We start from the raw sequence: 26,726 nt of genomic DNA on the forward strand, positions 1-26,726 counted from the left end.
CACCTTTCTCTCTCCTGCAAAACCCCTGGCCCATTTTTGGGCTGAAACTGCCCATGACTGTTGGTTGTTTGAGCTGTGGCTGCCTAACTTGAGACCCTTAATGGACATAGGAGGGGAAGCCCTTCTGTGGGGTCTGAAGAGGGCACCCAGCATTTGCTGGGCCTGGTGTCACAGCTGCAGTGTGAAAATAAAGATCGCCAGGAGAGGATGCAAAGATCGCCTGCTTCTGCAGTGGCAGGGCAGAACTCTGCTAGGTCAGTTCAGAACTACTGACCAAGGTCCCCACCTCTAGGATCTTCAATCTAATTCAGGACTGACCAGGATGAAAACAAATCTGCTCTAATTGGCAAGTTAATGAGCGTTTCCTGCCTGCACAGTGGTAAACAAACCTGTGTCCCGGGCTGTTTGGGAGGGTGCAGTCAGCCAGAAAGCGGGGGAATTCTGTCCCATTCTGTTAAGCTGCAAAGTTCTCAAACCGTCAGTCAGGTACATTGGATGCAGAAGAAACAGCAAGAGAACCCCGTCCCTGTGCAGGGATGAGGACTAAAGCTCCTTGTTTAGAAATGTAACTTGGTCAACCAGTAGCATACTAATAATCCATTAGCTAGTCAATCTGGTGGAAATAAAGAAGATGTAATTTTGTCATCTTAGATTTTTTTTTTCATTAAAAACAACATGGGAATAAGTGTACCAGTCCAGACCAAAGATCCTTTAATAAGTTATCCTGTCTGTGATTGGGATCAATATTGCATGTAAGGCCATGGTGAATATTCCCTGGTATACTTATATTGAATTTCACAGCAGCCAGTCTTACTTGATGCCACCTGGTCAGTCTTCTGTGAGAGCAGGTGATTGATACTCCTTATTCTGCGCTACACATGGTGTTTGATCTCTTCTATAGCCCCATCAGTCATCTCTAGTCTGTTTAATACTTCTTTGTAAAAGGACCTGCCCTGTCCTTTTGACAGTTCTTGTTGCCCTCCTCTGTACTTTTTCCAGTAATAACCTTTTATGTTATAGGGATGCAGCAAACCTGGGAGTACAAAAACGTGTTCACAGATGGAGAGGTGATGATCTCCATAGTCGCTAGAGCTTCGTAAGCAGTTAGAGCTAAACAAAAACCTCAGCTCTCACATCCACAGAATCAAATGGGAGGTTTTCCATTGGCTTCGGTCAGGAGTCTGAATCAAGACACTGCCAAAAACACACAAAAACTCTTTCTTTGGATTGCTCCCTACGTGTTATAGTATGAGGCACTTCTCCAGTAGAAGGATCATCTCCTTGATGTTCAGGTTGCCCAAAGCCCTGAAAATGCTGGTATCTGTTACCACTGTCATTCCCGAAGTGAAAAGCAGAAGGTGGGTGCCACTGCTCTGGCCTTCGCTTACTCGTGTGTAAGCCCTTTGGGGGCTTAGCTTTTAAAAGAACTATTTCTGCCAGCTCTTGCCTGGACTGTGAGGAGCAAGGAGCGTTTTCTGCAGCCCCAGGTAATAACACACAGACTGTGAGGGAAATGCACCTCACGTCCGTAACATCACATATTAGCACTACATAAATCAAGGTATATGCACTATGTATGGCAATTCTGACAGTAGCTATGTGTCTGTGACACTGGTTAATCTTTGCCCAAGACTGTTTTTCTCAATTAGTGTGTTATTTAACTAAATTTCTGGTTATTTTTATCTGGCTTTGTGTTTCCAAGCAGTGCATTTCCCAGCAAATCCCTCTGAAGCAATTATTCTTGTTGGCTAAGGTGAACAAAGTGATCTTTCAGGATATCCTTTGCTGGGAATGTAAGAACTAATTCTTGGAAGAATCTGTTTTCTGCAGTGAGAACAAGGGTTGGAATTATCAGTATTTGGTTCTTCCCCGTGTGATGTTGAGCCACCCATGAACTTGCCAGGAAGACTCTGGTTTTAGGCCTTGTCTCCCCTTATAAGTGTGTTGTCGTAACCAGGTTGTGACACCTCTCTAACCCTGTCGCAGCAAATGAAGTTGAGCAGCATCGTAGAGCAGATGTCTCAATGTAAATGTGTATGTCAACTGTGTGTGCATATATTCATCCGAAACAAGCTGCTTACATTTCATAGAGCTTATTCTAAGGAAAAACTGGCACATTTCGGTCACTGTGGAGAGGACAGGATGTAGTGGAACCTGAGTGAGAATCTGCAGGGAGAGGAACCCAGTGCAGAGTGTTCTGATGGAGAGAGACCAGGGCAACCCAACTGCTGTGAGCAACCTTCCAAAATGCCACATTTGTCCTCAGGAATTTGCTAAGGACACAAGCACATGGGAATGAGGCATTTGTGCAATTGCCTCTTCAATCTGGTGTTGCATTCACTTCAACCCAGCTCAAAATCCTGGGCGTTTCAGCTCAAACCAGACATTTACATACCTAAATCCAGTGGATTTGCTGGGTTCATGGGCCTTTTTCTTCAAATGCTCCTCTTGTTTGATGCTGCTGGTAGATGACAGCTCTGTGTAACATACGGAGCCGTTTCAAAGCTCCTTAGACTTGTCAGAAACTTCCTGTCTTCCTGGGAGGCTGGAACCCAGCGCTGCTCCGCTTTTCACTTGGCAAAACGCAGTAACGTGATCCATCTGTTGGCTGTTGAATCGGAAACGAAGAAAACCAAAATCCCTGTAGAGAGCGATGTGCCCGTGTACCTGTCGTGGAGCTTGTGATAATGGTGGACTGAAGGCTGGAATTCTGTGCAAGCAAATCTGTTGGAAGAATTCACCCTCTTGCAGAGCTTTCGCAGGGCATTTGATGGCCCCATAGTCAGATGTTCATGCTGCCAGGTTGAGGCTGGGTGCACACGTTCAAGGCACCAAAGCATCTCTGTTCCTGCCCAAATGGCACTACAAGAAAACAAAATTGCTCTTAATTATGCTTGTATACCTGTTTAAATGCCTTTAGCATAAATATGGTCCTATAAAGAGGACATGGTGAAGCTGGAAGACCCACATGGCTTCTTGGCTGTTGTTTTGGCCGTATATCATGGGCAGGTTTCCTTCCTGTGTTTTCTCACACCTAAAGTAGAAATTAATGACAGCAACTTCCTGTGCAAATTGTCCCAAGCCTCAGCGTGATTCAACATGCCGTGTTTGTGCTGAGTAATACTATTAGAGCTGAAAATAATAAAAAGCGCTGGAAAAGCATGTCTTTGAGGCAGCGTGGCCAGTTGCGCTGGCAGGAGAGCCTCCAGTGACCAGCAAGGGAGATGGCAGCGGATGCCACGAGCAGCTTGGGCAAGGAGGGCACTCCTGAGCCCCAGCCCCTGGCACAGAACAGGTCGCAGCAGAGCAGCAGCTCCGCAGAAGGAGCCGGCCGGTGTTTGGAGACGCTCCGAGATGACCCCGTCCACGGCGAGCTGGGTGCTTAGGTGCTCTCCTTGCTTGCGGATTTGTTATGGGGAATATTTTAGCAACCTCCCGGCCCGAGTCGCTGCTGCGCCTGGCAGGCTGCTGGTCCCTCGAGGCAGGGGCCGTCCAGGTTTGCCCTCCGCAGAGCCCGGCACTGTCAGCCCTGGCCCAGCCGCCGATCCAGGGGTGCTGCTGCCGCGCAGCTCCAGCACAGCCGCAGCTTTCCCTGCGGAGCAGCCTGCCGCATGCAAGGCCGCACAGAGGAGCTCTTCTGGCCTCAGCCTGAACCTTGCCTGTTAGGAAAAAATAAACCCTGGGCAGTTGAGTGAAAGGTAAAAGAAAAGATGTTTTCCTGGAGGCACCTGTGATGCCCTCAGCCTTCTAGGAACAGGGGAACAGGGGCAGGGCTGGTGGCCCTGCATTGCCACCTCCATCCCATGTCCTTCCAGGAGGAGAGGAGAAGGGCGGGGGACAAGGAGGGCTTCATGGCACCTTTTTTAAAAAAAATAACTTTTTTTTTTTTTTTAAATAACTACAATGTTTGTAATTGCAGCTGTGCACAGGAAGAGCTGGGCAGCACTGTCCGCCGTGGTGCTCGGGCACCTGCACAGGGTGGGACCAGATCCGGAGTCAAAATAGACCCCGAGCTGTCCCGGGCTCTTCCTGCTCCTCACCGCAGCCGGCAAAGGGAGGTGCAGGGACATGCGTGAGCCCCTTTTGGAAACACTGGAGCTTAAAGGAGCTCCCCCGGGCTTTGCTTTGCACCTATTATTCATCCTCTGCTCAGCCAATAATTTGTATCTTGCTGCACCCAGCGCTGGGGCTGAACCGCTTTTGCCAGCGCGGCTGGAGAGCGTTTCCCAAGGGAAATCAGCTGGGGGTTACGCCGAGGCCACGGACGAGGCTCTCCCTGCCCTCCCTGCTCGGCAGCGCGTTGCGAACCCCAGGGGATTCCTGCTGCTGCCGCAGCCCTCGCGAAGGCAAAGGGTTTGGGCTGTGCGAGGACAGAGGCAGCAGGTGGGTGTTAACCAGGGGGGCGGGTGATGCAGGGAGCAGAAAAGGCCATGGGGGAAAGGAGAGGAGCCGCAGAGACTGGCGAAAGCGCTGGGCTCCTCTGTTGCAGTGTGTCCTTTCTGCCTTGGGCTGCAGCCGTGTTTCTCTGCAAATAAGTCTGCTTCCAGCACCCCTCCCTCTAGCTAACAGCACCCAGAGTCTGCCCATCTGGATAGAACCTGCCCTTTGCCATGTTTGTTCGTGGCAAAGCCTCAACTCTTGGTCTGGAGCAACCTGGGTTTCCATCCCACGTGGAAATGTGTCCTTCGCTGTGGATGTTCAGTCATCCAAAGTGATAAGTTTAGAAAGTCCCTCTTTGATGGCGGTTGCACCCGTGCCTGTTGTGCAGGAGCCTCGTCTGCATTTGCAGGAGTAATTGCAAAAATTGATTCACAGGAAATGCCCGGACTAGGCAGATCCTTTTTGACAGGTCACACAGCCCTCGTATCCTGCATTTGTCTGAGGCGATCAATGTTTTGGTGCATATTTGGGTCATAAATATTCTGATATCAGTTCCGTTTATTGTTCTGGCAGCTTCGTTCCATTAACTGTTATTTATTATGCTCTGTTATCCTTTTGTTTTACACCTTGTGGAGCTGTCAAGTCAGCTGTTTACTAGTGACAAAGCTCATAGCTTTGTTCAGAGCAGAATCTCCCCAAAATAATTTCCCTGAAAGGATCTAAATAACAGCAGGACACATTAGGAGGGAGGCACATGGCAATTTCTTTCATTTATTTTATTGGAAAGAGAAGGCTTGAGCCCCTTGCCCGCTTTTGCCCGCATTCCAAAATTAGACTTCCCATTTATAATCTAGGGGTCACTGAAGTTAATAATCCAGCTGATTAATGTGGATTTTGGATCACACCCTCCATGCCGCAAAGCTGAATTAATGAGGTTATTTTGTATTTGAAACAGCGGGATGCTGAGCTGGGTGTTTCTAATTTTCCCCTTAGAGGCTTTCTTTAGCCTCGCACTGTTCTCACGTTGTGGGACCGGCAGGGTACGTGGTTATGGGGCGAACGAACGTCAGCGTCCTGGCGCCGGGAAGGGGCCGCGGTGACGCTTTGCTCCGTGTGCCGCTCCGCAAGCGGCCGGGCGCTTAGGTGTTAATTCTGACAAGCGCTTAATTACGGAGCTGATGGCTCCACAAGGCTTGACACGGGGACGTGCCGAAGTGCCCCGCTGGATGGCAGCCAGTGCAGCCAGGCCCTCGCTGAGCTGAGGTTCCGGAGCCAAATGTGGGCGACTAGAGGCACCCACACGAAGGGCGCAGGGATGCGCGGCCGGAGCGTGGGCCGTCCTGCAGGACTGGGTGCTCTGCAAAGGAGAGAGCATCTACCTGGCACCTACCCACTGTGGTTGCACTAGGATTTCAGCCCAAAATCTGAGCTCAACTTTCGATATATCACTAGGTTTTATGTCTTAGCTTAGCAGCCACACTGTCCACAGTGTTCCTGGCAGCGTGTATTGAAAATATATGTGGGGTAACGTTGCACTTGCTTCTTTTTATTCCTTAGTCTTTTTGTATTTGCTGTCTGCTTATTTATTCTACCCTAACTGCTTACAAAGAATAAATCTGCAGTTCCTATCATAAACATCACAGTGCAAAGCTGCTATACGTAGAATGGTTGTCTTGCAAAACATAGGTGCAACTGGGTAGATATTATGTATGAAGCAACTTTGACATCTTAATCCATTATAAAAGAAGAGACATACAGATCATTTCCCTGTTGAAGACAGGCATGTTTTTCAATTATCACATGCCACAGTCACAATGTCATAACTTGGGTCTTGACAGCTTTAATATTGTACTCACATTCCTCTCAAATGAGTGCATATCCTCTGCTTCTGTCTTCTTTTTCCTTTTCCTTTTGTGTATTTAAAAATAGGTTGCTAGGGTTTGTCAACGCTCAAAGCCCACCTGGCATTCAGGGAACCTCCCAGTAATTAACACGAGTCATAACTCAGACTAACGAGGGACCTGCAGGCCCTGCTTTCCCACCAGAATCCCCCTGGCTTTGCTGAGCCCAGAAAGACAGTGAAAATCCAAGAAGTTAGAGTGGAATGACTGAATTGTGTAAGATCAGGGGAGTTCTCCTCCTCCCCATTTCTAATGTGAACAGGAAAAATAAACAGGTATAAATCAATGCAAACCAATATCTGCAAAGTCAGTGGTGAGCACAGTGCGTTTGCATTTTGTAGGTGTTTTTGGTGGTGTTGCTGGTCAGGTTGTTTTCAGCTGGCCCAGAGAGGTGACGTCTGAAGCGAAGGTGACTTTGCAGCTCTCTCCTGCCTGGCCCAAGGTCTGGGTTTATGCTCTGGTTTGTGGGGGGGAAGCACAGGGGGAACCTGCTGCCTATTCCATAAGGGCAGCCCTGGCCCCTCTAGATTTTGTGGGTCAAAAATGTTTCTTTTGGTGAAGTAGCTGCTCGCTGATGGGTTTAAGTACAAGTTCAGAGCTGGTGAATGGTCCTGATTAGAACACTGGAAATTTCTGCCTAATTACAGATTGCTACCAGGACAATAGTAAGATGAACTATTTTTTCTCATTTTCCCTTGAAATTGATAGATGGAAGTACTTCAGTTCCTGTGGCCTATTTCTTCCTGCTGCAAGGGCCTTCCCTAAGCCCTTGGCTTGATCTCTGCTGTCTTAAAATTTCTTCCAACCTTCATTTCACCTTCTCGGGGACGTTTGGGCAGAAGCTTTTAATTTATGCTGTCCCAGTTTTGCCTATCCCTGGATTTTGAGCTTGCAGTAGACCAAGGGGTCGGTGCTTCCAAATGAAATCCAAGTTCACTGCTCTGAAGTTTCTCAGGGAATGAGAAATCTGTTTGATTAAGGAATCTCTGCCTCTGGAAGCCTATCAGGCTGAGTAACTTTGCAAGCCAGGGCTGCAGAACATCTAATTAAATGGAACTGCTCTCTAGAGGATTTGGCTTGCAGAAAATTAGTTTTCATGGGCTTGGCCTGATGTTTATGAAATGTTTCTTCCTTCTTTTCTCTTCTTGGCAGTTTTCATCTGCAGCTTCATGGTGGCAGCGCCCATCTTTGGTTACCTTGGTGACCGTTTCAACAGAAAGATCATTCTCAGCTGCGGGATCTTCTTTTGGTCAGCGGTCACGTTTTCAAGCTCGTTCATCACCGAGCAGGTAAGTTCTTTGCGCTGGCACTTGGTATCTGCTGCTGGGTGTAGAGGCTTGAGTGGGACAGACCCCTCCGGTGGCGTCTGACCTGTGGCTCGTTGCTGCGTCGGAGCTTCTGCCAAGTGGGAGCTCTGTTATTGTTTCTTCTTCTCTGCGAAAGCTGCTGTTCTTTGTGCATGCAAGTTCCTAAAAATAACATGAGAAGCATGGCTAGGCAAGTGTTCCTGTTGATACAAGGGCTTTGCTTTGAGGGGGAGTGTAGACACTTAAAAAAGGCTTTAGAAAAGCTCAAAAATAGAAAGTCTGTGGCTATATATAACCAATCGTTGAGGATGGTTGGAAAGTGTGCTTACAGCCAGCCACCCCTTTAGAGTGTCTCCCTTTAGAGGAGACTCCTCCTTCCATTTGTTTTCTTGCCCATTCTGGAAAATGCAGAAGGCCACGTGTAGAAGCTTTAAGTCTGCTAATTACTGTGGTCTATAAGGGGCCAAGAAGAATCCTTTCTAAAGAAAGAGTGGTTTTTATTTGCACATGCAGGCTTCTCTGCATAGCCTGCTTTGAAGCCAGTAGTGATTGTAGCTAAAATTTTTTGAAGGAAGCAATCGCACACTTACAAACACTTTTCATTTGGGGAATCTGCATGCTTGCTTAGGTCCTCCTTGTCTCTGTAAGGGACCAAGCCCCGTAGTTACAAGTACTGAGGGAGCAGTTGCTGAGAACTGAAACCACCCTGATGTAATCTGTGTTGTCAGGGTGGATTTTTAGTTTATGTTTTTTGGGCTTGTTAGCTGAAGTAGTTCAAGGATTAATATACATCAGTGTACAGAGCTTGGAGTGGAAATGGCATATTTTTAGCCCAAGGGAGAGAGAATTACATTTTTAAAGCTGGAATATGTTTGAACTCCAAACCCAAATGTTTGGAAGTTGCACGAGAGCCAAGATCAAAGAGCGTGACCTGTGTAAAACCCTCCTGGGTTTCCATCAGCCCCAATTCCACATAGGGGCACGTGGGCCCATACCACAACCTTGGGCATGAACTTCCCAACACTGAGCTAACTTCCACGCAATGATTTTTCTGTGATCTTCAGCTTTACCATAAAGGTTTTCTCTTCGGACAGAGGGCTCCTGCCCAGCCCTTGTTACCAAGCCCAGCAGGTTATGGAAAATCTGCAGCTACTGGATGCAGCAGTTAAACAATGTCAGAACATGAAAACCTGAGGCTAGAATTGGCACAGGCTGAGCCCATGAAAATTTTGCACAAAAAAAATCCTCTATGTGGAGAAACAAAATACTAAAGTAGGAGAGAAACAAGAGCCATTCAGTAGATACAGCCCCAGGGACTGCAGGAATGGCCTTTCTCTAGATTTTGACAGTGCCTTGTGCATGTTATCTCTAGGTAATTAATAGAGGAGGCATCCACCTAGTTAAAACTGGGACTGGGAGTGGAAAGAGGGCCTCACAGAGGCAGAAAGCAGCCGTGGCTCTGGTGGAGGCCGAAGACAACTCATTTGTAAAGGATTTTTGCAGTGCACTGGTAATGCTTGTTCTTGATTAACATTTAGACAGTTACAGGCAAATAATCAAAATGTGATAGTTTGAGTGCAGATCTACATTATTTATTGTGGAAACGAGGATACAGAGAAAGACATTTTAATTCATATCCAGCCTACTGACAGGTTGTCAACGAAGAAACATCCATATAACAAGAAAAGAGCATGGAGAGGAAAAATTCCTTTAGATGAATGGGATTTGAACTGAGAGAAAAAAAAAAAAGATTGCAGCACAATAACAAGCAGTTTATCTGAGATACTGTCTAAATGCTATTTCATGGTGATTGGGTTCAAATTATAGAGTGACACTGAGTGAGCAGTGACAGCTAAAGCAGGAGCTCGGATGTATTTGCCATACTGATGTATAGCTGCTACAGACCACTGCTTTACAGTTTGTAACCACTTATTAAATAGCCTTGGTTATTTATTTTCCAAATATCTTGGGGCTTTTCACAGGAATAATGAACTTCAAATGAATGAAGAAGGAATCTCTCATCTGCCAGTAGCTACTAAGTAATAAAATAACAGGCTCTTATACGAAAAAAAGAAAAGCAGCCCAAAATTAAAGGGGTAGTTGCAGAGTATATGGGAGGTGGTAGCTCTGGGGAAATAACCAAGCGTTAATTTCATGCCTAACAAAACAGCAAGAAGACAAAGAGACACTTACATTTTTGATACAGTGCATTTAAAACCAAGTAAGAAACTCAAATGAACACATCAGAGGGTGATCCCGTACATCTGGTTTTCTGAATGCAAATAGCTAATGGTGAATTTAACTAAGGAAAATAATCAGAAGTAATATGCCCAGGATCATATAGAGAAGCTCATTTTGTATTCTGCTAAGTAAAGTGATTTAACAATTAGTACATTAGTAAGAACAGGAGAAGAGCCTTCCTGCAATGATTATGACTCTGTAGTTGATAGTTACATGTTTCTGCTCCATAAAACTTCTCGGGACTTGCTAAAATGAAAGTTACATAGGAGGTCATTAACAAGCTCCTTCATTAATCTAAACTAGGTACATATTTAAATGAATGTCCAGATTAACTCTAGTTACAGGAGACTAAATCAAATATGTGTATATCTTAATTTGTGCTTTATAAGTGCTTAGAAATTATCTCCCCTTATGCCTTCCTGTGAAATAGTTCTGCATTTTCATATATACAAATATATACAGGTTTCTATACTTCCACCTGAAAAAAATATATTTTGTTTTGATTATTGGAAAATATTTCTGGTTACTGCAACCACGCTGGCCATGGGTTCAGGCGCTGTAGTAGATCAGCGAGCTGCGGCACCATGCGGTCGAGTCCCGGGAAGCGCTCGGGACACACGGGCTCCGCGGCGTTTCCTCGCGGAGACACCTCCCCACCCACACACACAGCCCAGCACGGGAGCACGCAGCCCCGGCCGCTCCGTTTCTCCCTTTCCAGGTGGCACGGGGCGAAGCCGCTTCGCTGTCGGATTCATCACGTCGTGCGCTGAGGGTTTGTTGGTGGATGCTTGGATGTCCCCGATGCCGTTAGCCGTGACACCAGTGCTTAGGGACAACCACTTTGGCCAGAAATTCATCCTAGGGGAACCTTTCACACCTTTCTTAGCATAGATTGCTGATTTTGCCCCTCTCCCTAGTGGGCAAAAAGCAATTTCTCAAAGCAAGAAGGAGTTGGAAGGTGGGAAATTGCAAACTGTTCTCTTAGTCTTATGAAGTACTGATGCTTCCCATGTAAATAACTTGGAAAAAAAATGCGCAAGAAGGATACTATTTTACAGATGATCAGAGTATTTCTGCTCAGCGCATTTTGGCTGCGCTAGGCTAGAGGCCCAGGTAGACCCGCTGATCAGCCGGAGGACACTGGTTGTGTGAATTAGCTGGGAGACACCAGAGCTGCAGATGATGAACATGGGAAAGCAAAGAGCAGCAAGGTAAACCAGGAACGTGCTTTTGAATCCTCCACCTCCTTGCTTGTTTCTACATTTCTGCTTAAGCACTGATATACCTTGATAGGTAATTCTACAAGTGTTTTCTTTTTCTTTTGATTTACCTAGAAAAGAGAAAGCCAACAGGCCACAGCGGAGCTGCAGTTTGCCTGCAGCACTCATTAAAATCCTCTCTTCCAGGTTTGCCAGATATGTATTTATTTCAGATCCTTGTCTGTCTTGGAGTGCTAAAAGAGAACCAGCAAATTATGTGCAGTATAAAGCAAATGGCTAGCTGAGGCAATTGTAAAAAAGCTAAACTGAAACCAACTCTCTCCCTACACACAACATGATTCACTCCAAGCAAAAAAAAAAAAGAAAAAAAAATCCCAAGCCCTTGAGGCGTCCAGTGATCTGGCAGGAGTCGTATTGTAAAACACACAGTTCTGTTCTTTTGCTTCTACGCTCTAAGATAAATCCACAGCTTGAAAACAGAAACAAAGTTAAAAGCCTCGAGCCATCTTTTTGTATGTAATAAGGACACTGAGGATTATCTTGGAAACCCTCATGAATTGAGTGGAAACCTGTCTGAGAGACCACAGAAAGAGATTCTTCATGTTCTTGACAATTTGTGTGACCATTAAAGAAATCTGTGCTGGATCTGACACGCTGTGCTCGTGGGCAAGGGCATCCGCTGGCTCTAGTGTGTTCTGCCAGCCTTTAACGCAGTACTGGCACCCTGCAGATGAGGACCTGCTGTTGACATTGGAGCTTGGGCACAGTGATGAAGCGCAGCTTTCCTGGCAGCGGGCACAACGCCGGGGCAGCGCCCCACGCGCGGGCACTAACCCCACGGGGGTTCTAATGCCTGTGCAGGGTGTTTCCTTCATAGCAAAGTGCGTCTTGCTCTGCATCCCCTGCTCTCGGGTTGCCAGCTGGTCTGATGTCCTGCAAAACCTGGATGGAGCGGGTGCTGCAGTAAGGGGAGCTCCTGTCGTTCAGCGGGACGCAGGGAGCTCGCCGTGCCGCTGCCAGGGCGAAGGCAGCGACTGGCACCAAAACATCCCAGCTGCTGCTCTGGGCTCAGGTGTTTTCTGGAGCAGGTGGAGAGAGTTTCGTGCTGGAGGAGGATTGAGAAATAGGCTAGAGGCTACGTCCTTGCTTGCAGTGGTCTCAGTGAGGGCTCTCTGTAATTGCCTTTTTTAGGAAACCATTAGTTTTCTAGGTTATTGGAAGATGTTGAAACCATCCTGGGTTAGTAGTTCTGAGTCCATTGCCTCAGAAGTCTGTGGGAAACTTTTCTGTGTCCTTGTGGGAACGAAATCAAGACCCTGCATCCTATTAAATGAATGTGCCTGTGTTGGATGCTGTTTCTTTGGATCGTGATAATGCCTAGAGACACCAGCTGGGGACTGTGGCGCAGACATGAAAGATCTTCACAAGCCAAAGACTTTTCCAGCTTTGTCCTGTTTTTATGCAGCAACCTGAATTTGCCGTCTCTGGGCTGAAGAGTGGGAAGGCTCAGCTGCTGTGCCACTTAATAGCAACTTTGGAAGCAAGGGCTGTTGATCCAGTCACCCTGTCCTGCTCTTACCATGCCCAAGGAGGAGATGCCACCCGGGCCACTTACTGAAGAAGCAGAGAGAAGAGGACAGATTTATTCCTCCATTCAGCTGTGTGTGTCTTAGACAACACGACCAGAAGGAATGTTTCTATTAAGATATATATTCTGCTTGTCATATTGCAGCAGTTGGATAACTGCAGAGCGTGCTGATGGAGCACAACAGGGATGTCTTATTGCTTCCACCCTGTCTCAATGAAAGTTCCTCTAATGCCAGAGTGTGATGCTTTATAAATAATTGTTATAGGCTCTTAAATTCAGCCTCATTCGAAGCATCTTTGGAATGCAGGAAAGGGGAAATGTTCCTTAAACAGACTGGAACTGAAGTAGTAAAAAAGAAATGCTGCATTTCTTTTAATTTCCGACAGATGAAGAAAATCAAAAAAAAAAAAAATCCTAACAGCATCCTGTGGTCCTGGCAGTAGCAGTTGTGACCTGAGGAGCAGAAGTGGTTTCCAATGCAATGCTGCAGTGGTGTGTGCTGTGCTCCAGTGCTGTGGAAGTCTGCCTTGGTAAAATGAGTGCAGAAATCAGTGCAGTTTGCTGTACTGCAGTATCTGGATGGCAGCAGGTGATCCTCTTCCTTTGGAAATAAGTTTTCCAGATAACTGAGTATTTTGGGCATCAGGGATGCCAAGCTGATGGACAGCATGTGTCCATGGATTTAAGTTCTTTTAGTGAAGGGATCTTATATATTAGTGTGTGTCACATGGCCCTAGAAGAGAATTTAAGACTTAAGGTCTAGATCTTTTACAATAAAATGTGGAACAGAGCCCGTGAGCTGAAGTGGATCTACGAACCATGCTGTCCTGACCTGCAGATATTGGACAATCTTGCAGATATTGGACAATCTTGGTGACAATATTGGAGATGATGCCTATGTGTGGCCACTGGAATAGGGAATGTAACCTGAAAGTATTTGTCCATTCATGGTGAAGCTGTGAGGGATAGACTAGCTTGAACACTTTTCAGTAGTCAAGCAATTGCAGGTACATGAAAACGAAGGCTGCCCCAGTGTTGATCCGTGATGACAAAGCTGCCCTTTCCTGGCTAACTGTGGCTTGGTTGCTTCAGGTGTAGGTCTGGAGGAGCGTTCCTGTTTGTTTAAGGTTATAAATGAGCATGTTCTTAGCACAGACGTAAAAGGGGCTGCTCATGGCTTGTGTTCTTGAGGCTTAGGAGTTGAAAAGAAGCATGATCCTTCAGGAGAGTTGGGTTAATGATGCCCCTCAGACAATGAAAACAAATAATTATTTCAACCTAATTGTAATCTCCTTAGGAGGCTTGGAAACAAACGTAATCTTTGATTAGCAGGGCCTTGGTAGCCTTGGAAAGTTGGGTCTATTTTCCTGAAAAGCAGGATGCAGAAGAGAAGCAAAGTGTCTTTTGGTTAAGCTCTTGGTTGCGTACTGCTACAAAATCATCACTTATGCTATAGAAAGTGTAAGAGATTGTGCAGTGGCACGCGCCGCTCATGGCCTCCTGGGCCAGGCCTGAAGGCTGAAGGTCCCTGTTCTGACAGTGATGCACAAACAGCATGAAGATGGCAAATGTTGTATGGTGCCAGGTGTTAAAATAGTCTTTTGGTGTGTTAACATTTCTTTTTAAGTGCCTACGTCCACGTGCTACACAAAACATTGGATTTGCAATTCAGATAATGTGGAATTAGGGTGGTAATCTCAGAGCCGTGTAATAGGCTTTGAGCAGGAAATCCCTGGGAATGGCGCTGGTTGTCATGTCTGAATATGTGACTGAAACCTCCTGAGAAGAGAGTGACAAAACATGCAAATGCATTTAATATAGTTAAATGGCATTGTCATTTTGTCAAATAATCTGGTTTTAGAGAATGAAATGCATCTACACCATTAACAAAGTCTTGCCAGTTGATGCCACTTCAAATAGCAGTTTAACAACAATGCAAAGAAGATCACAGACAAGAAACTAGTGAGGAGGAATTAGTAGGTCTCCCTGTAAAATCAGGCATGATTTTACAGCTGATGCTAGAAGTGAGACATTTCTCAGATGCCAGCCAAATCTGCTGTAAGGTCAGGCTTTCGCTTCTGGATCAGGAAACTACGGAATTGTGAAAACAGAAAGCAGGAAGAAAAAACTTCTTTTTAGAGTTTGCATTGATGCTGATTTTTTTCAGCCATGTTGCCTACAGATCACCTGCCCTGCTTGTGCGCTTGAGCTTTTAGCACATGCTAGGTGCAAAGTAAAGCAATGAAATACATATGGAATAAACCAACAGTGCAGGTAAAAATGCTGACCGAGCAACTTAGTTTGGGGTAATTTCATTTAAACCTTGAGTCATTCCATTTAAGTATGTCCTTCACAGGCTATCAAAAACTTGTCCTGCTTTGCCGATGTTCAGACAAAACATTCCAATGTGGAGTCAGGGAGCTGACTAAAGCTTCTTTGAAAAGCTGCTGAATTCTAGTTCATATTCCAGGTTTTGAAAACTTTGTGGCTAATTTCTTCGTGCATCAAGAGCCATATGTCGTTTCCAGAGTTGCAAAGATACATTTCTAGCTTTTTTATCTCCCCATCCCTCTTTTGGAGATGGTCTTTGCACATCTCAGTGAGGAACTGGCAATATTGCCAGAGATATTTGTTGCAAGTGCCCACATAATGTTCCCTACGTGATGGGTTTGAAAAACAAAACCAGTTTGCTTCTCGTCCAGAACTCCCAAGGTGTCTTGGGGGAACAGTTTTGGAATGGTTTTATGGGCTAAGCTGCCCTTAAAGGTCTCCTAACGTGGAAAAATGAGCACGTTACAGACTCCTCTGTTTGTACCTTAAACCAGGCCCTCAAAGGTGAAAAGAGGAGCTTTAGTTCAGTGTTTCAGCAAGCACTGCTAGCACGGGGCTCCTAACGCTCCCAGTAATTGTGTTCTCAATGATTTTAGGTAGAGAAAATGTTCTTTCTTTAAGGTTTGCTTTCTAAGCTGCTGTATATGGAGCACTCCATGGAGTGGTGTTCTGGTAGATAAGCAAACGAATCTGTCACATTCCTTCCGATTATATTCCAGGACTCTCTCATTAATGTGCTAAGAGACTAAATTGAAAGGAACATAAATCCCACCATTTGAGTGTCACACAGTATTCTTACTGCAGACAGGTCCATCGGATGAGGAGTCCTTCAATTAGTGAAGCTGAAAGGCTGCTTTGTCTTAGCCGAAGCTACTGTCAGGACCTAGGGGTGATGCTTCATCACCAAATGTCTTGTAATTACATTATTTAATTGGATAGAGAATGGGGATTGGGTTTTTCCTTTTTTTTTTTTTTTTTTTTTTGCTACCCACAAATGACTGAAGCTAAAAGAGCGTCTTAGGGCTGCTGCAGGTCCGAAGGGGCAGGGTGGTAGCATTGGGTTTCTGGGGCAGCAATTTTCACATTGCAAAAGAATTTTGTATTCAGACTTCAAGCTGAAAAAAAACCCTGATTTTTGTAACTGCTGAGCACAGAGCAGCTTCTGCAGCTCGGGGAAGCTCTATAGGAAGTTGCTGCTTGTGGGGCTAGGGCACCCTGCTGAGTTTTGTGTGGTTAATAGGAGAATATTCAGTGAGACTTTTATTTGTCATACCTGCCTACATGGAGAAACGGGCTGAAATCTTGTGTTGGGCTAGGAGAAAGGAGGGCCCCAGGCGTTATCGCTGCAATGTTTAACCTGAAAGTGAGCTGCCCTGCCCAGGTCGGGGAAAAACCGTTGGATAAAAGAAGCCTCCTTCAGCAGCCACAAATATTTAACTGTGTATTCTTCCTATGTCCAGGAAGGCTTCAAAGAAACCACGTGAAGAAAAACCTGTTTAGAGTGAATGCAAGCAGAGACAGATAGGGTGAGATGTTTTCTGTGAGGCTCTTGCCCATGCCCTGGTCACAGCAAACCTGGATGTAATGAATGTAAAATGGATGTAATTCAGCGCCATAGAGGAAGAGCCCCAAAACAATTTTGAGTGAACATGAAGCAGGATGTACTTTTGACATCAATGTGTTTGGAAAAACATATGTATTCCTCTACCTAAAAACTGTTTCTTACAAAGCTTTGAAGGACCTTCATCCTCCAAGAGGAAGCTTTGCAAAAGTTTGCTGTCTTTTCCTTATCAGCAAGCAATGCTGAGGAGTGTAGAGCTCTCAGAGGGGGCTCAGATGCAGCTTCTAGGTTGCTTTGTGTTCAGAGATTTGATCCAGTCCAAAGCTGCACTGAGAAATGCTCGGTAGGATGTAGAGCATAGGGAGCATATCCTAAAGCAGGAAAGGGCCATATGGCTTCTCAGTCCACATTTTGAATACTTCATATGACCTCAAACACGGAGGAGAAAAGGTTGAGGGCTCTTACCAACATGTGCAGTATTTGATGGAAAGCAATATAGAAGATAGAGTCAGGCATTTGTCATTGGGGCCCAGCAAAAAGACAGGAGGCAGTGGACACAAATAGCAATACAGGAAATTCCATTTCAACATAAGAAAAAGGGCTTTTTTTATTGTGAAGAGATGGGAAGTGAAAAGCAGCCATGGTGAAGTGATGACACATGCTTTGAGGGAAGAAAGGGGAATCTAAACTCAATCACCTGTCTGCAGTGGCCAAATGAGAAAAGAAGTGGCAATTGCAGCGGATTTCTCACCCTGCCAGTGTGACTCACTTCTCGTCACAGAAGAACAACAGGTAGGAGGAGAGAAGGGTGGTCGATAGCTGCATTTCCCAGACAGGTAACTGTAGTGTGAACCTCTGAGTGCACTTGTATCTCCATGGAAAAAAAAAAAAGAAAAGATACTAGTAGTTCACAGCATTGCATCAGAGCTGATATCCCATCAGCCTGTCACCAGGCAGGCTCGCACCAGGCTAGTCTCTGTGCCACATGCCGATTACTCCTCTGGGATTTAAGAAATCCTAAAAACAAGGCTTACCCAGTGCGCTAATGGGCAAAGGAAGTACCTAGCAACAAAACATCCCAGTAAACCTTTGTGCCCTAGGCTTTTTTTGTGTGTTTTGGTTGCTCAGCTTGGAATCCCCAAAAGGGTTTAGTTAAGACAATTTGTAGATATAGATGGACACTCAACTTCTTTTGTTCCTGTACAAAGATCTCTGGGACTATAGGACAACAAATGGCCCAAAATTGGCATAAATATTCAGTTACTTGTAAGTATGGGCTGGACTTGACAGAAGAAGTAGAAGAAGTATCCATCAGGATTGTCAGCACGGAACCCTTCCCCAGTACTAAACACTTGCCACCTTTAGCTCTTCACAACATTTATTCTCCTTTTCTTAAAGCAGGGGTAGCATCTCCCCAGGTGGGAAAGTAGGTTTGCGACTGTGGTCCATGTCTAGATCTGATTCACGGTTCTAATCAAGTGTATTCGGAACCAGGATTTGCCTTTGTTAGTCATATAGAAAATTTGTAAAGCTTTAAGGTGCTCAGAGGTGGCTGATGTATTTGAATTTGTCTGTTCTGCTGTAACCTTTGTCATCCTGCTGAGACACAGAATGTAATTTAAAATAACGCTGGCATTTAACGTGCTCTTACCTTTCATGATAGGTGAATTTCCCCCTCTGACCTGGAAACATTCAGATGCTTAAAGGGACTCTGTCATTCCTGGGAACGCTGAAAGAAATGGAGTGTTTGGGGCCTAAGCAGGCATGTCAGCACGTTTGCAGCATCCCTGCATTGCTCAGCTCTCTTAATGAGGTGGAATTTGAACTGCGGGTTTGTAGACACTGATGGCATTAGTCATAGCACCGATACTCAGGAGCACGTTCCTCTTTGGTTTGCATCATGATTAATGCTACCTCTTTGCTTACCTGTGGCTTGGCGAGTTGTCATTAACCATTTAGGTCCTCGCAAACTTTTGATATGGGTGGGAAAACTGTTACCGAAGCAAGTCAGGAGGTTGTGTTTGGCCTGAAAGCCCAGGACTTGTCTGGGAAAGGCAGGAGCAGGCACATAAAGGCAGTATCTGACCAAAGGGACCATTGTGCAGCCCTTGAATGTACGTCGCAGCTCTGGGGGTCTGTGCTGCAATCTGCTGACTGCTGGAGGAGGTTGGATTTACCGGTGTGTGGTTGGGGTGCTCCCCTGTGGCCGAGCGAGCGCCTTGGGGGACGGAGCACAGCGCCCGGCAGCTGGAGATACCCCAGCGTGTAGCTGCAGTGGGGTGGAGGTTGCTCTTAAGGGAATTAAATCAACACGGATGCATTTTCCTTAGTTTGTTGCCATTCCATGGACAGTGTGCCGCTGCCATACACGTTCCAGATGTAACATGGCAGGCCTAGCTGCCCAGCAGCACGGATGGTTTCCCCATGCACATCATCCCTCCAGGGATTCAAACCCTGATGCTATATCCTTGCTTGATGCCTATTATTTATTTAATAAAAGAGGGAATATAGTGCAAGCTTTGGTAGTTCAAAAAGGGCATTTCACAGTGCTGAGTCCTCTTTTACCAAGCTAAGTGGGAAATCTATACGTGATAGCTCAGTATCCTCGTATAAGAAACAGATGCAGTTGCTATTGCTGCATGGCAGTCGTCTTTTAGAGCGATGTCTGCTCTAAACAAACCGGTCCAAGAGTCCCCCATCTAGAAGAAGCAGATATTTAGTTTGTTCTATGGGACACTTAACCAGCTACTCCGTATTCAAAAGCAAATGCTTAATAACCCATGCCTAAGGATCTCATGATTCTTTAAACAGTAAATCTTCTGGTTTGGAGTTGTACACGTATTTGGAGATGATAGGTTTATCACTAAGAGCTAATCTGTTAGAGAACTATAGCTTAATTTCTGTAGTTAACTAATTGAAAAAAAAAAGAGAAAGAAATTTCAAGCTGCAATTAGACCTATTAAAACAAGTACTGCTCACTCAATGGCTTATAGTGGTCTGTACAACTAAGATAAATGTGTAATTACGAGGTTTGCCCAAACATGATTAAAGCTAATCATGTGTTTGAGGCCGTCTAATATTGGTGTGTACATGAGATTGTGTTCAGTTTATGTGAGCTTAAACCAGCTCATCCTTTTTGAAGGAAATTGATGAAGTAACTTTGGCATCTTGTTAACATTTACCTCACATCAGGAAAACCCTGGCAGGATTGCGTGGGCCTATGGCTGCTGGTGGGGTAGTATCATTGACAACAGCAGTCAGACCAGTTCCTCCTGACCTTGGCCTCTCACTCTAGGTGTTGCTGGTGGTTAATGGTAGTAAAGCAGGTGGGAATAAACTTCTTATATAAACTTAATATATACCAACTGCTGCTTGGGGAAATTTAGTTAACAGTTCCCTGTTTTCTGCTGCTTCTAAAAGCAGAAAATACAGAGTAGTGTTTGGCTGGGAGCAGCCTTTTTTTGTCTCACTAAATTGCTGAGCATCCTGGGTTTGGACAAAAAGGAAAAGGTGAGTGGAAAGGGGGGAAGAAGCCTGCTGCAGAGGAAATGGCGGCAGTGGGAAATGGCCGCCGGGAGAGGGTATGATATAGAACTAATTGTAAGTAATTCCCTAAGCCTGTTGTAGATTTTCCTATGATCTGTTTGGTCATTACACCTAAATAGTTGCCTGGTCCATAGGCTGCAGTATGTCATCTCTGAATGGCAACACCGCTCATGTATTTATGCGGATCATGTTTTTATAACATTAGCTTCATTACCACCTAAGGTCAGGATCTCATCTCTTAAACCTGGATGCCTCTGCTTCAGGGGATATAGTTTATAAAATACATATAGAATATATAGTATATACGGAGTGTGGGAGCATGGCATGGCCTAGGGAGGAGGATTTAAGAAGGAATGGGAGGAGAGGGACGAACATGGTGCTGATTGCAAATGTTTTCAGCAATCTAGGTCTCTGCTTCAGCAGTGGTGATTGAGCCAAGCCACTGTTCACAGCAGCAGGAAATCTTTCCTGCATTCAACAGGGCTGAAAACCTTGTTAGTTGGAGGAAATACTTGTACAATGCATTCCCTGGGAGATGCCTTTTTGTGCGGGAGTTTCAAGTCTGAGGAACATCCCTTGCATGCACAAGCTTGTCATTCTCCAGGTGTAACCATCCCTGCCTGCACACTCGTTCCAGGTATGAGAGATACCTATGTTGCCTGTCAAACTCCTAGTCGTCCAGATCTGAACCTCTTAGGAAATCAAGATCAGCTTCCAGTTTCCCTGCTTTCCACATCCGTGTGACTAAGTCGTCAAGCGTGTCCCAGCTACTGTTGCTCATTCCGAACACATTGGTTACCCGCGCAGCGATAGCTGTCAGCGTGTTTCTGCAGTATCGTGGAGGGGTTCGACGTTGGGCAATAGGCATAAATTAAATAGCTTGAGTCACACTGTTGCCCTTTCTGCACACACCCACGTAAGCCTGGTAAGTATGTACAGCTTGTGGGAGATGGATGAGTGACAGCATGGCTGCAAACACCCTGCCACCAAACAAGGAACCTGTACGCAGAAAATAGGCTTTGTTGAAGGATTTACAACAAAATAAGAGGAAGTGAAGAGTATGTGAAATCCTTTGTTTGCATGGCTGTAGGAATATTTAAGAAATTCTTTTGAAGAGGGGATTAGAGCAAGGAAAACAATGGAAACATTCCAGTGGTAGAACTTTTTGTCTGTTGATGGGTGTATTGGTGACCAAGGTAAGGTACTGGTGAAGCAAGCCCCTAAATTCCGGCTCAGGTTTGCTGTATGGTGCAGCTTCAGTTGCTCTGCATCATTGAGCTTTTCCATTTATTGGAGAGGAATGAGCAATTGTTCTTTATTCTTAAAATACATGCATGTTTAAGGACATACCATAATCCCTGCTGCTCTTATTGCAAATAATTTATAGTATATTGAGGATTTGTAAAGGTTACATTTGTAGAAATTGGTTTCTCTGCTCTTCTCTTGTGGTTTTAGCTTTCTACAATCAATAGTGGTTGAATTTTTGCACAGACAGTGACTTCTGAGTGTAGCTCCAGTTGCTTGGTGTCCAAGACCTTGACTGTGCTCATGTATCAGAAGTTTAGATATCAAATCATCATGCCTTGTGCCTTCAACCAGCGAAAACTGCAAGTATATTGAAAAACGTGGGCACATGGGTTTGAAAATCAGATCCTTGCAGTTTACAAAAATGTTGGCTGAAATAGAGCAAGAGGCCATGGAGATAAATCGGCTAGATGAGGAATTCCTACTCTTCCTTTTAGGCTGTGTTGTACTGAGTGAGGATCATGGTCTGCTCAGGAGTGCCTTTGCAACATGCTCCGTTGCCTTGCGTGGCTCTCAATCTTGCTCCTGATGGCTCTGCTTGCTGAACGGATTATTATGCTCAGGTGTCTCCTGATAAAGCTCAAGTCTCATATTTCCACTGCGTTGTGCATCTCAGCTCAGTTTATAATCTAAGGCTTTTCAGAAGTATTCAGTATCAGCCAACTCTGCCTTCCTGCTGCGAGGGGAAGATTTCCACCGTTTTCAAGGGAAGTGGAGTGAAATCAGCACTTAGCATTTTTGAAAATCCTCATTCAATAGCTTCTAATCAAGGAAATAAAAATCATGGGCTTGAGGGGCTGCAGGCTCAAGCCTTTGTCAGCTTTGAAGAGCTTTCAGAGTTTCACCAGGCCTACCTTGTCCCTGAGCAGGCGGGGAGGTGCGATTGCGAGGAGCCTGTGTTGGAGCTCCCCACCACCCCAATCCTCCCTCTGTCGGGGCAGGGTGACAAATGCAAGGAGTCTGTGCTTTTAAACAATAAAGAAATAAGTACAGGGGTGTCACCCTCACAGCACATGGGCATATATTTCTCTGTTTAGTTGGCTTTCATACATGTCCACTTCGAAAGAAAAAAAAGATAAAGGGATCCTTGTTAAAATATTTCATTTCTTTTCTCAGTATTTCTGGCTTTTCGTGCTCTCACGAGGTTTGGTCGGTATCGGTGAAGCAAGTTACTCCACTATTGCCCCAACCATCATAGGAGACCTTTTCACCAAAAACACAAGGACCCTTATGCTGTCTGTTTTCTACTTTGCGATACCTCTTGGCAGGTAAGTGACTAGTTCTTTTTTCGTCTGCTTTTTGACTTTAAGCTAGCACATGTCCTATGCTTCTAAAGATAACTCTGCTGTCTTTGCCTGGAATGGTTTAGACAGGAAAATAGTGTGAGCAGTGACTAATTAGTTGCAGGAATTAGTTTCTTATTCTGTTACTGGTTCATGTGTGACTTTGGGGAATTAGTAGGAAGGGTTGTTTTTTTTTTTTTTTTTTTTTCCCCTCTTACTGGACTTGCTCTTTTTTGGAGCACTGTTATATTAGACTATCTGTTTGAGTAATATATTGGTTTTCTTAATTGCTGCTTTGAATCATTTGAGATTTAGGCCTCCTTCAGCCAACATCTTTCAGATCTCTGCAATCTAGATGATAGCTTATGTTAAGACATAGGGCTGTTTTCAAAGTTCTGTGTGACGATGCAAGTGTCTGTGGTTTCAAGAGAGATGTACACATGATTTGGAATTTGCTTTTTCAAGCTCTGTCTGTTTAAAATTAAAATTCTGCTCAACTTCTGCTGGATTTGGTCAGTCTAAGTGTCAATCCATTGTAGAGCTGCTGCTGAAATAGCAACACAGAGAAATTAAGTCTAGTGCAGACAGGGTTGAAGAGAGAAGCCGTGATGAGAGCTCACACTCAACCTTACAGGAGCGGTGGAGGACAGCCAAGCCCATAGATGCCTGATGAATGCAACAGATTTAGAGTAATTATTTCCTCTGGCACTTTCTTTCAGTCAAGTTGCCTTATCAGCCCGATGCAGTATCTGATGGCTGGGACAGAAGGGATTCTGTGATTCTTTTATTTTGTTAAAATAATGGCTGACCCTCTATTGTGAGGCTGTAGGCAGGTTGGGTTCGAGCAGCTTGCTTGCTGATTCCCAGAGCTGGACAACTTCCAGTGGAAAAGTGGCACTATGAGTTCATTTCCAGTAGCGAAAGCCTGGACAGCAGGAATATCCCCCCAGTGCAGAGAAAAAACAGCTGGTTTAGGCTGGTAGCATACATTTAGTTACGGAAGTAGTTATGCATTTAGTTATATAAGTTAGAGGAAGCACCTTCAAGGTAAAATTTGTTCCTTTGGTTTTTTTTTTTCATAGGCTATGGAAAACGTCTTTCCATAGGTAGTTAGAACCAAATTCCATTAAGTGATAAAAAACAATGTTGGAGTATGGTGGTCCTTTAAAGTCACTTTGTTAATTGAGAGTTGAAGATAAAACTGTAGGCATTCATATGAGTAAGCAGAAAAGCGTGATGTAGAAATTGAATTGTCAAGCAAGTTCGTTCTGAGGCTTTATTTCCATCCCCTGTATGAAGAGGAAACCTTGAATTTCAAGTCAGTGTCCAAATTTCCATCAGATTCAGGCGTTTTTAGACAGATAGTGCTGGGAAGAGTTATGTATTCTTCATCAACTGCCCTGTTTTTCTTAGAGCCTAAGGCACACGATTGAGTGCAACTGTGTTGTTACCTTTGTTTAAGATATCTTTGCTTAAGATATCTTTGTTTTAAGAACACCTTTGTTGTGGTACTGTATTAAAACTGCCTCCCAACTTTGTTTTCCTTGCAGTGGCTTGGGATACATAACTGGGTCAAGTGTGAAGCAGGTTGCTGGAGACTGGCATTGGGCATTGCGGGCAAGTAACATTTTTAATTTTTTGGATAACAAGTTGATTTTTTTTTTCTTTCAGTAAAATTAAACATAGTGATCTCTCCCAATTATCCTTTAGTAAGCGTTAGCCATGCTTTTGGGAATCTCTCTGTCTTTCCTTGGTGAAGATCCCCCTGGATGGTATTCAGTCCTACGCATCAATTTTAAGAACAACCTAGCAGTAGTATCTGTTGATCCACATTATGGGGAGAAGGGTTGTATCACACTAATCCTCTGCCTAGTATGAAGATGGTGGAGGACTGGAAACTACATAAAAGAATATTAAGTGCAGAGCAGATGCATTCTCAGAGCAAATGGGAAAGTTATTTGGCTCCTTGTGCTTATTTTTTTTTTCTGCCTAAGAGCATCAAATTTCCAAGGACTGTGTTATCAGACAGCCATGATTTCTTGATGGTGATGAGAAGATGAGGCATTGGCCTTAAATCAACTCCATAGCGTTTCACTTCCCTGCTGTCAAGAAACTCTGAGAATGGCTTCCTGCTTTGAGGAAAAAACACTTTGTTCCAGTTTCCGCTTGTTTTTCTGCCCTGAGACAGTCGGTTTCCTTCTATTTTAACCTCTTGAGACCTTGATAAATGTGTTGAAAAGATAATACGCTCCACTCGCATACGCACAAACAGCTCGTGCACACAAAGATGTCTTGAAAGAGCTGGCAGGAAGGGGCCCAGCAAAACTGGTCCCTGACCTTTGGCAGCCTGGGTGGCACGAGCCACAGAGAGGTGAGTTCTCTGGTACATTATGAAGACAACAAATCTGGTGAAGCCCTGGCCAGCACCATTTGTACTAGCAGGTGATAAAACATCTGAGTTCTTACCTCAAGCAAATGGGGACACAAGTTGCACGCTTCAATGAGAGTTGTTTAGGAAATAATTGCTTATTTTGCCCAGTAATAACAGCATGTGTTGGAAACCGCCGACCGTCAGTGTTAAGCAACCTCCATGGCGGTGTCAATCACTGGCCTCTTGCGAGTCATGCGCTAGGATTCCCCTGGGTGATGCCTCTCTCTGTGATCCCCCTGGTCTCCAAGTCCAGGGGTGGTCAGGAATAACAAGTACTTCAGTAGGCTGAAGAAGACAGAAGGGCTCTTCAGCAGATGGCCGTATCTAGCAGTTATGTCAGTGTTTCATTAGAGTGATCAAGGGATATAGTTCTGTTGTTCTACCAGAGGAGGAAGCCATCAAACAAAAAATCAGAGAAGCCTAGAAAATCCCAGGCATTTCTTCTTTTCTTTTTCTGGGAGGGGAGTGGGGGTGAGGGAGCGCACAGTACTGTGCCCTGTGCTTAGCTCTGATAAGGATAGTATCAGTCTTGATTTATCCTTGATTGAGGGTTTCTTACGCCTTTCCAGTTCTGAAATATTTTCATCTACCCTTTCCTGGAAGAGTTTGGACCTGTATCCCTGCTCTGCAGGTGTAGACCGTTCTCACATTAGTGTTGGAGGCATGTTTTGGGGAACAAGAATTTCATTTTGAAAATCACATGTTCAAGAGAAAAAATGTTGGAAAGCCATATTCCTGTTCTCCTAGCAGAGCTCTTTTTCATGCTAGCAATGATGCCTTTTAGTGTTGCAATAGGATTCACATTCATAGCTCAGAAGGCACCATGAGATCTTTGCCTAGATGTTGAGCGAAGATTCCCAGGAGACTGGGAAACCTAACCCTTGAATGTGTCATTTTTCTGTGTTCCCGGCTGAATTTTTAGGTTTTCTTGGTCTGCTGCACGCTCTGGTCATCTGAAGGAGAGGCCTGAATATGGAAAGCCAGTGCAGGTTGCTGGAAGAACATGGAAAGGGATGCATGTCAAGCAGAGATGCTCTTTATTCAAATACAGCATGCTCCCTGCTTCCAGAAATCTTTCACTTGGTCAAAGTGACCTAAGAAAGCATCTATATTCTCTCCCAGATTAGTGGGCCTCTTAGCCCGCTTTGGAGTAAGTTTTCAAACAGTTAATCACCAAAGAACTGTAGCAAGAGGAGTCTTGGTACTTTAATAAAACAAAGAAATTGATTGCTTTAATCAGAGTATTCTCAAAGCTGCCTCCTTCCAGAGTGAGATAAGAGAGCCCAGGGAATGCCAGGGAGGAAGGAAAGGAGCAGATGCCTCGGAGCATGGACACCGATTCTGGCTAGTTGTAAAGAGTTGACTCGCTGAAACAAAACCCATGTAATCTGCTCCTCACTGACAAGGCAAAGCAAACAGTGCTGGCTTCCTGTGCTAATCCCCTGTTCCTTTCTTGCAGGTATCTCCACTACTGGGTATGATAACAGGGACACTCATCTTGATATTCGTACCTGCTGCTAAAAGAGGAAACGTTGAACAACTCGGGGGACATTTGAAAGCTCGGACCTCGTGGCTGAGAGACATGAAGGCACTGATTAGAAAGTAAGAACACCTGCTCAAACACACTTCGCC

General features: G+C 44.9%; 1 protein-coding gene across 1 annotated transcript in view; it reads left to right on the forward strand.

The window, feature by feature from the left end:
- Positions 1-26,726, forward strand: part of SPNS2 (sphingolipid transporter 2) — a 105,670-nt gene that overhangs the window by 44,774 nt on the left and 34,170 nt on the right. The window contains exons 3-6 of the mRNA XM_026050210.1: positions 7,434-7,570; positions 22,497-22,648; positions 24,214-24,280; positions 26,554-26,696. Coding sequence (XP_025905995.1) covers positions 7,434-7,570; positions 22,497-22,648; positions 24,214-24,280; positions 26,554-26,696 — 499 coding nt within the window. The remainder of the gene's footprint in view (positions 1-7,433; positions 7,571-22,496; positions 22,649-24,213; positions 24,281-26,553; positions 26,697-26,726) is intronic.

This window comes from Nothoprocta perdicaria, unplaced genomic scaffold (assembly GCF_003342845.1).
Source record: "Nothoprocta perdicaria isolate Ctin4 unplaced genomic scaffold, notPer1 scaffold_66, whole genome shotgun sequence".
In the NCBI taxonomy this organism is placed as follows: domain Eukaryota; kingdom Metazoa; phylum Chordata; class Aves; order Tinamiformes; family Tinamidae; genus Nothoprocta; species Nothoprocta perdicaria.